The sequence below is a fragment of the Lipotes vexillifer genome, unplaced genomic scaffold (genome assembly GCF_000442215.2).
Source record: "Lipotes vexillifer unplaced genomic scaffold, Lipotes_vexillifer_v1.1 scaffold1116, whole genome shotgun sequence".
Classification (NCBI taxonomy): Eukaryota; Metazoa; Chordata; class Mammalia; order Artiodactyla; family Lipotidae; genus Lipotes; species Lipotes vexillifer.
In genome coordinates this window covers 457,333-467,688 of record NW_006797545.1, presented here as the reverse complement: position 1 = coordinate 467,688, position 10,356 = coordinate 457,333, and the positions used below count along the sequence as shown (strand labels likewise).

General features: G+C 36.9%; 1 protein-coding gene across 1 annotated transcript in view; it reads left to right on the top strand.

The window, feature by feature from the left end:
- DENND4C (DENN domain containing 4C) overlaps nucleotides 1-10,356 on the top strand; it is a 93,599-nt gene that overhangs the window by 32,219 nt on the left and 51,024 nt on the right. Inside the window, exons 10-11 of the mRNA XM_007469668.1 lie at nucleotides 2,807-2,907; nucleotides 3,948-4,166. Coding sequence (XP_007469730.1) covers nucleotides 2,807-2,907; nucleotides 3,948-4,166 — 320 coding nt within the window. The remainder of the gene's footprint in view (nucleotides 1-2,806; nucleotides 2,908-3,947; nucleotides 4,167-10,356) is intronic.

Below are 10,356 nucleotides of genomic sequence, written 5' to 3'. Positions count from 1 at the left end.
TTTCCCCTCTTCATCAGCAAACGAAAGTTCTCTTTGTTCCATATCATTGTCAGTGCTTGTTATGGTCAGACTTTCAAATTTTTGCCAACTTGATGGTAACGGGATGTCAGTGTGGCTTTAATTCACATTTCCCTAATTAGTAGCAAATGAGGCGTTTTAATTTCTTTTTGCCCTTTGGTTTTTCCCTCCTTTTTTGGTACATTTTCCTGTTGGGTTGTTTGTCTTTTTCTTTTGATTTGTATAAGGCCTTTATATAACCTGGAAGTAATTCTTAGTCTGTTATATGCATTGCAAATAGCTTGTGCCACACTGTGATTTGTATTTTCATTCTGTTGTGTCTTTTGATGAACAGAAACATATTAATTGATCACAGTTCTCAGTTTCTCTTTATGGATTGCCATTTTTGGTTCTTGTACGTGAAATCCTCTGCCTTGAGGTCATGAAATATTATCCTGGATATTCTTAAAGTTGTGAGGTTTTGACTTTCTCATTTAGGCCTTTAATTTAGCTAAACTTGGTATTATTAGTGTATGATGAGACATAGAGATACCATTTTGGTTTTTTTTTAACATGAGTAAACAGATGTCACATAGCACTGTTTATTGAATGGTCAGTTCATCTCTTCCCCACCTTCTTCAGTGTCAATAGCATCACATATCAGTTTTTATATTTGTGTGGGTATGTATCCAGGCTTATTTCCTGTTCCTTTGGTTTGTTTTAGTCTCTTGCCAGCATCAGATTATCTTAATGACTTGAAAATTAAGTTGTCTACAACATGGATGAACCTTGAAAACCTCATGCTAAAAGACCTTATATGATCCCATTTATTTGAAATGCCCAAGGCAAATCTGTAGACACAGAAAATAGATTAGTGGTTACTTTGGGATGGGAGGATGGGGGAATTGTGGGTTAGTGACTAAGAGGGTGTGGGGTTTCTTTTTGAGGTGATGAAAATACTCTAAAATTAATTGTGGTGGTTGTTAAAACAACTCTGAATATACTGAAAACCATCAAATTGCACACTTCAGATGAATGAATTGTATGGTATGTGAGTTATATCTCAATAACATTGTTTAAAAAAAAGTGATGTGAAATGGCAAGTCTCTTTACTGCTTATTCTTTAAAATTGTTTTGACTATATTTGGTCTTTTGCTTTTTCATAAAATTTTTAATTAGTTTTTTAAATTCCATGCAAAATTTTGTTGTGATTTTTTGTTAGAATTCTATTGAATTCATAGATTAATTTGGGGGCAAATAAGATCATTTTGACATAGAGTCTCAGTACCCGTGAATGTTGTATTTTACTTCATAGGTGTTTTTAAAGGTTTTTCAATAACTGTTTCAGTTTTCTCTGTAAAGATCGGGCCCACCTTTTGTTAAACTTACTTATTCCTAAGTACCTATGGTTTTTATTGCTACTGTAAGTGGTATTTTAATTACATTTTTTATTTGTTAGTTGCTGGAGTATAACTATGCTATTGATTTTTTATGTAGTGGTCTGCTGTCCAGCAACTTACTTGAATTCTCTTATTTTCATTTGCTTGTAGATTCTCTTCAGTTTTCTAGCTATAAACAATCATACCCTCTACAATCCTTATATATTTAAGAATTTCTTGTCTTAATTCTCTGGCTAGGATCCTAGTGTAATATTGAATAGAAATATTCATAACTGGTATCTTGTCTTGTTCCTAATTTCAAAGGGAATGGTTTGAGCAGTTCATCATTAAGTATCTTTATGCTTTAAAGCAAGAATTGACATCTGGCCCAAGGCCTGTTTTTGTAAATAAAATTTTATTGTATCATAGCCATGCTGATTCAATTACATGTGGTCTGAGGCTGATTTCATGCTACAGTGGCATATTTGAGTAGTTGTAACAGAGGTCCTGTGGTCCTCAAAGCAAAAAATACTTACTATCTGATTCTTTATAGAAAAGGTGTGCTAGCCCCACTTTAGGGTTTTGATTGCTTAATAATAAATTAAGGAACCTTCCTTCCACTTCTAGATTAAAAGTAATTTCTCTTTTAAAATCATAAATAGCTGGTGAACTTCATAAAGCTTTTATACAACTATTTAGATGAGTATTAAGTTTTTCTCCTTTAATCTTAGTGTGGTAAATTACATTATAAAATCAGTTAGTAGTAAACAACCCTGCATTCCTAAAGTAAACATCTTTCTCTCTCTTTTTTTTAAATGTGCTAGTAGATAAAATTCTCTAAGAATTTAAAATGCTAGCATTGATGTTCATAAGTGATATTGGCCTGACATTAGCTCCAGCCCATGGTTGGTACATAGTGCTTTCATCTTTGTAACGTTTTAAACGTTTCTAATTCTGTAAAAATATTTTATTTGACTCATGCATTATTTAAAAGTGTTCTTTTGAACTTCCAAAGTAATTTCTTTTTCTTAAATGGTGACTCGTTTGAATTGTGGTGAGAACATGCTCTGTATGCTACTGACTCTGATATTTGTGGAGATTTGCTTCTAATAGGTAGTTTGAAGTCTCAAGTCAATTAAGTTTCACACTTAAAATATTATAATTCTAAAATGTAACTTTGAAACAAGACTTGTGTTGTATTCATAACTCCAGTTAATGAAAATCTGTGTTGGAGGGTTAGAATGAGATGACCAAATTTGACTGAGGTTGGTTAAAATGAAAAGAGAACTTCTTGAAAACCACTTGTTCAGATTCTCAAATTGTAACTTCAGTAAAAATACCCTTTCCATTTTCTTTTTTAGTTTGACATAAGAATTTTGTTTAAGTAAAAACAGATTATAACGGACTTTATTAATCATGTTATTTAATAGATCAGATGAAAAGAAGAACATGAACTGGAAGCAGCTTCCCAAAAAGCCATGCAAAAATCTGATTAGCACCTTGAAGAAATTGTATCCCCAGCTATCTTCGGGTAAATGTGAGGAAAAAGGAAGGGATTTTTTGTTTGTTTGTTTGTTTTTTGCCATGCTGCATGTCTTGTGGGATCTTAGTTCCCCAACCAGGGGTTGAACCCGGGCCCTCTGCAGTGAGAGTACAGAGTCCTAACCACTGCACTGCCAGGGAATTCCCAGGAAGGGATATTTCTAATGAAAGAATGTATATAAGAAAATTCTTAAATTTAGACATAATTTTGCTCTGCTTAAAGGGAGTCTCATTACAAAACAGAATTCCAATAGTAAGAAATTACTGTTGTGGTTCATGTTTTTTTGGTTTGGTTTGGTTTGGTTTGGTTTGGTTTTTTACGGTACGCGGGCCTCTCACTGTTGTGGCCTCTCCCGTTGCGGAGCACAGGCTCCAGACGCGCAGGCTCAGCAGCCAGGGCTCACGGGCCCAGCCGCTCCACGGCATGCAGGATCCTCCCGGACCGGGGCACGAACCCGTGTCCCCTGCATCGGCAGCCGTACTCTCAACCACTGCACCACCAGGGAAGCCCCTGTTTTGTTTTTTATTTATTTTTGGCTGTGTTGGGTCTTCGCTGCTGTGCGTGGGCTTTCTCTAGTTGCAGCTAGCTGGGGCTACTCTTCATTGCGGTGTGCGGGCTTCTCATCGCGGTGGCTTTTCTTGTTGCAGAGCACGGGCTCTAGGCACGTGGGCTTCAGTAGTTGTGGCACGTGGGCTATAGGGCACAGGCTCAGTAGTTGTGGAACACGGGCTTAGTTGCTCTGCAGTGTGGGGCATCTTCCCAGACCAGGGCTCGAACCTGTGTCCCCTACATTGGCAGGTGGATTCTTAACCACTGTGCCACCAGGGAAGTCCCATGGTTTATGGTTTTTTTTTAACATGTTTTCTGTGCCCTGTCTGTGCCTCCCTGTTAGCCCCTGCCAATGATCCCTTTACATTAATAAAGAGGAATTTCAGGAAGTCATGGGCTTTATTTTGACAATTCCCTTGTCGAATTATTATATATATAACATTATGTATTAATGCCATTTTCTCTTCTTTCTTCGTCAGTTCACCGAAAAACTCAGGAAGGTTCAGCGATTGAGATGACTCCAATTGAAGCAGATTTCTCCTGGCAAAAAAAGATGACACAACTTGAGATGGAAATTCAGGAGGCATTTTTGCGCTTTATGGCATCCATTTTAAAAGGATACAGAACATATCTCAGACCAATCACAGAGGCTCCTTCAAATAAAGCCACAGCTGCTGATTCATTGTTTGACCGACAGGGTGAGTGGCATTGAAAATATAAATACTTTTTATTGAAATGAAAAAATTTTCTGTTTGGTAGTGCTACCAAATATAGTGCTACTATATAAGTTCTTAGAAATTCATATTAAAATATGATGGTCTTCTGTGTATTTGTAATCTAGCTCTATGAATAGAATTTATTTTAATTTTTATACCCCATTTTCTTCCTGAGAAATCTGAAACTGGAGGTGTTTAATTACGAAATGTCAAAGATGTTGCTGATATTTATAGTACTCCGTAATCAGTTATCTTAGTAGAATAAAGCTGGTGGTTTGTTTTTAGGTGTTTTCTCAACTTTGCATGATTCTTGACTTTATACACTGGGCTTTACAGTATTCTCTAATAAAGAGTTTTTGGAATAAAGCCACCAGTTTTTAAAAATTTTTGAAAAGAACAGCCTTGTTCCAGGGGAAAACACCATACTCATTCGTTTTAGTATTTGTGATTTTCGGGAATTACAAAGATTTTTGTTGTTATTCAGCAGCTCTTATATATGTAGTGGCAACCTTACAGATACATCAGTATTCATATGATAATTATTTTACATAGCTATAATTTGACCCTGCAGTTATTATTATTACTTTTTAATATGTATTTTCCCAATAGTCCTTTTGTCTTTTCTCATTTCTGCTTTGGGACAACTTATCTCTCAAATATTTAGTCACCACTTACCAAATCCCACTAGTTATTATGTAGGGATATAAGAAGTATAAAATCCAGCTCCATGGGATACCCAGTGGAAAATGATCTAACTTGTTTTTAAAAATAGAGCAAGTACTCAAGAAAACGGATTTTACATAATCATTCAGTCAGAGGACATAAAGATTCAGAAAAAGGGAACATTCTTCCAAATGAGTGTCTTGGAAGACTTCATGGAAGAAGAGCATGACTTTAAAGAATGGGTAGAATTTATAAATGGAGATGAGCAAGAAAGACTTTCTAAAAAACACTAGGCATTAAAAGTCAAATCTGAATTAGAATTTCCACTTTGCTATTTATGAAGCCTTCTTGGGGTTCTGTTTTGTCATTAATGAAATGAGGATGATACCTAATTCATGCACAGTTGTGAAGATTAGATGAGAAAATGTATGTGAAGCAACTAGAAAAAGTACTTTACAATACTCATGATAACAGTATTATTGCTAGTGGTAATAATGAAGTGGAAAAAAGCTCAAGAACAAAAGCACAAGGCATGTGTATTAGTTTGCCAGGGCTGCCATAACAAAATGCCATTGATTGGCCGGCTTAAACCAGCGGTCCCCCACCCTTTTGGCACCAGAGACCAGTTTCGTGGAAGACAGTTTTTCCATGGACTGGGTCGGGTGGGGGGGATGGTTCAGGTGGTAATGCCAGCAATGGGGAGCGATGGGGAGCAGCAGATGATGCTTCAGTCACTCGCTCGCTCGCCGCTCACCTCCTGCCGTGCGGTCCCTGTTCCTAACAGGCTGTGGACCAATACTGGTCCATGTCCCGGGGATTGGGGACCCCTGGCTTAAACAACAGGAAAAAAATTTTTTTTTTCAGGATTCTGGAGGCCAGAGATCTGAGATCAGTGTGTAGCCAGGATAGGATTCCTCTGAGGCCTCTCTTCTTGACTCGTAGATGGCTGTCTTCTCCCGGTATCTTCACATAGACTTCCTTCTGTGTGAATCTGTATCTAAATGTTCTTGTCTCTTAAGGACACCACTCATATTAGATTAGAGCCCACCCTAGTTTAATTACTTAAGTTTGACTTAATTACTTCTTTAAAGGCCATATCTGCAAATACAGTCACACTTTGAAATCCCGGGAGTTAGGACTTCAACATGAGAATTTTGGGGTGACACAGTTCAGCCCATAATGACATGTTTGGGAAAAAAGTTTTAATGGTACAATTTGACCAAGTGAGGAGCTTTAGAGGTGTTGTGGAAGATAAAGCAGAAAATAAGATTAGAGCTCAGGTTATGGGTAGTCTTAAACGCCAGACTAAGAATATGGAGTTTTTCTAATGGACAGTAGTGGGTCACTAATTCATTCTCTGTCATTCTAAGTAGAAGAGAGGCATTACTAATGGAATTTAGAAAGATATTTAACTAGTGTCTGAGGCCTAAGGTTTTTGTTAACAGGGTAGCATTTGGTCTAACAAGGGTTATATACATTTGACAATAAAATAACACATTTTACTGAGTGTGTTGCAAAGGAAAGTATTGGTTACAGTAAGAGAGCTAGGTCAGGGGAAAGGTTCCCTGAAGAAGTAACAGTTAAGCTTGGGCCTGAAAAAAGAATAGGATTTAGCTGTGGGTTTTGGGTTAACTTTTTTTTAGGGATACTTAACAAACACGTATAAAAGTAGGGAGAATAATGTAGCTACCTTCCAACTTCAGCAGCAGTAGCAATCTACATTCTGTTGTTTTAGTTTCATCTATGTTTATTTTACTCTTCCTTCGTCCTTTTCTCCTTCCCTCCTCCACCCCTCCCTTTCTTTCTAAATTCCAAGTAGGACATCATTTCACCCATAAACTGTGTTTAGAATTTCCTGAAGTTATATGTGTTTTTATCTGATTGTATCCCCATGGTGTTATTTTTTATCTATATTTCCTGTAAACTTCTGGTTGGAATAAGAGCCACATTGTTCAAAAGAAATATAATGGGAGCCACATATATAATTTAAGATTTTCTAGTAGACCCAGTTTTTTAAAAAGCAGTAGGGGAAGTTAATTTTAATAATATGTTTTCTCTAACTTTCCAAAATGTATCACTTCAGCATATAATCAAATTGTAAAAATCTTAATGAAATATTTTACATTCTTTTTTCCATACTAAGGCTTTGAAATTGGTGTGTGTTTTATACTTATAGCACATCTCAGTTTAGACCAGCCACATTTTTTTTTTTTCTGAACCTTCACCTCTGGGTATAAATCACTAATAATGGCATGGACTCGGAAGTCAGACTATCTGTTCAAATTCCAGCTCCACAACTTAATAGTGATGTGGCTTTGGGTATGTGGTTCATTAAAGACCAGCCACATTTTAATCGCTGAATTGCCACATGTGTGTAGTGGTTACTGAATTAAGCAGTACTGATCTAGAGCTTAATTATATTCAGGTTCAGTTTTCTTGGCAAGTGGTGCTAAAACACATGATGCTCATTACTTATTGCAGGTCTGGCTGTGTCCCATTTTTAGTGCTCCTAAGATTGATCCATGAGTTCAAGTTTTATCAGTCTCATCCATTCATTATATTGATAGTTTCCCCACCAGCCTTTCATTTAATTGTATTAGCAGCCTTTGCTGATCATTGCCTAGATCCATTAGAAGAAGAAAAAAAGACTTTCTTACCACTTGTCAAGAATAATTTATTTCTATTTTATTGAAGTCTTTCTCAACTAATTAATACCTCAAGGGGTTGTAGTAAGGACCACAGCATGTGGAATGTCCTGAAGCATCATAGAAAGAAAGGCTGGAGGGGAAAGTGGCTCAAAAACCATGCTTGAAATGGTGGGTGTGAGTCAGATCATGTTGGATCTTTTAGGACTAATGAAGGGTTTCCGTCTTTATTCCAAGAGTAATTGCAAGTCAGTGAGGGATATTTAAGTAGGTAATAGGATCAGGTTTGCATTTTTAAAAGATCATGTTTAATGTTAAAAAAAGATCTCTTTGGCTTCTCTGCAGATTGAATTGGGGGCATCCAAAGTATGGATCTACTTATTAGTTGGTTAGTGCATTGGTCCAAGTGATCAGTGGAACTGACCTGGATTAGTTGGTAGTATGAATAGAAGAGTGATTTTTAGGAGGTAGACTGAATAGAACTTGGCAATTGAATATGGGATGTAAGACAGAGGGAGATGTCAAGAACAACTTTGAGATTCTTGTCTTTAACCACCAAGTGGATGGTTGTGTCCTTTATTGAGAAGGGAAACAGCAGAAAAGGGAAGGATCTAATTATTTGTTAAGGAAAGGGTTTTTATCTTATTTATTTGCTAAAGTATAATTGATGTGCAATATTTATATGTTACAGGTGTACAACATAGTGATTCACAATTTTTAAAGGGTATACTCCATTTATAGTTATTATAAAATATTGGCTATGTTCCCTGTGTTGTATGTCGTCGTAGCTTACTTATTTTATGCATAATAGTTTGTACCTCTTAATCCCCTACCCCTATCTAACCCTTCCCCCCTTCCCTCTCCCAACTTGTAACCACTAGTTTGTTTTCTATATCTGTGAGTCTGTTTCTTTTTTATTATATTTACTAATTTGGTTCATCTTCTAGATTTCATATAAAAGTGATAACATAGAGTATTTTTCTGTGTCTGACTTATTTCACTAAGCATTATACTCATCCATGTTGTTGCAAATGGCAGAATTTCATTCTTCTTTATGGATGAATAATAGTCCATTGTGTATATATATATATATATATATATATATATATATATATATATATATATATATATATAGCATAACTTCTTTATCCATTCATCTGTTGACCAGTTAGGTCTTGGCTATTGTAACTAGTGCTGCTATGAACATTGGGGTGCATATATCTTTTTGAATTAGTGTTCTTGTTTTTTCCATATACATACCCTGGAGTGGAATTGCTGGATCATGTGGTTTCTCATAGTTTTTTGAGAATTCTCCATACTGTTTTCCACAGTGGCAGCAACAATTTACATTTCCAGCAACAGTGCATGAGGGTTCCCTTTTCTCCACGCCCTCACCAACATTTGTTATTTGTGTTCTTTTTGATGATAGCCATTTTGACAGGTGTAAGATTATGTCTCATTGTGGTTTTGATTTGTATTTCTCTGATGATTAATGATGTTGAGCATCTTTTCATGTGCCTGTTGGCCCTCTGAATGTCCTCTTTGGAAAATTGTCTAAGGAAAGGTTTTTTAAAATGAGAGAGACTTGAGTATACTGGTTACTAGCTAATAGAGAGGGAGTATTGTCCAGAGAACACTGAAAGGCCTGGAATCCCAGGCTTATGTGGTGGGCTTGGCCTTAGATAGGAGGAGGGTCACACTCATTGTAAAACAAAGTAAGGAATAAATGATAGCCGCAGAAAGAGTCGTAGATTTTATAGTGAGATAATGAAGGTAGTTCTCATTTAATGATTTTCATTTTCTCTGCAATATAAAGTATTATTATTCAGAGATGAGGGAGAGAACATGGAGGAAGAGTATTTAAACATTGGAAATAACTGTGAAAACACGGGTAAAGGGAAATTTAGACTCCAGAAATGTAGTGGGGTTGCTGGTCAGGGATGAAGGTATAAGCGGTTCTGATCCACCTGGTTATGTAACGGCACCTCCTCCCAACTGCAGCTTGTGCTCAGCCACACTGGCGCAGATCCAGAGAAAGCAGGCAATACATTGCTCCAGGGCTAGGTCATACTAGATGAGTTTGACAAAAGGGCATAAAAATTGAGAGTGTTGACAAGAAAGTAATTGAAATGATGTACACGGACATGGAATCAATATTTGAGAGAGAGAGAGACGTGAAGATAGGAGGGTGTACATGGAACGATCTTCTTCCTTACCCCGTCCCCCTCACAAAAGGCTTGGTAGGAAGAACTTAAGCATACCAGCTAGACAGGGGTAATGGTCAGGGAGTAATATGTAAATTAGAGATTTGGGAGGCAGAGCTGTTTACAGTGCTACTAAGAAAAGTCCAGGGAGTGTGTAACTATGTGTAGAAGTTGGTGATTGAGGTGGAATAGACCACAGGTCATTGAAAGTTAAGGAATTAAAAACTCATTAAAATGTTGGGTGGTTGGTCTTTATCGGTGTTAAAGAGTGATGACGGTAGGAGTTGGAGAGAAGACTTTGAATTAGGTGCCCTGCTGTTCAGTGAATGAAGGAGAGGGTGTCCCTGAAGTCACTAGGTGCCTACAGTTAGTAGTGGAATGGGTGGAATAATAGCCAGATGAGCAGAGATTTTTACAAGATGATACAGAAATAATTGTGTGGTGGCATTGCAGAGGAAGGACTTGACCCTTCCTGCTTGTGAGTATGCAGAGTATCAGAAGTTTCTACTTGAGAGCTATAGGGCTAGAGGCTCCTTATAGGAGATGCAGATTTCAGTGAAAAGGTTAATGGTATAAGTTAAGGATTTTTGTTGTTGAATCAGGCAGAAGGGACTATGGTCCCTTAATATATATATTATAGAAGATATATATCCTGTAATA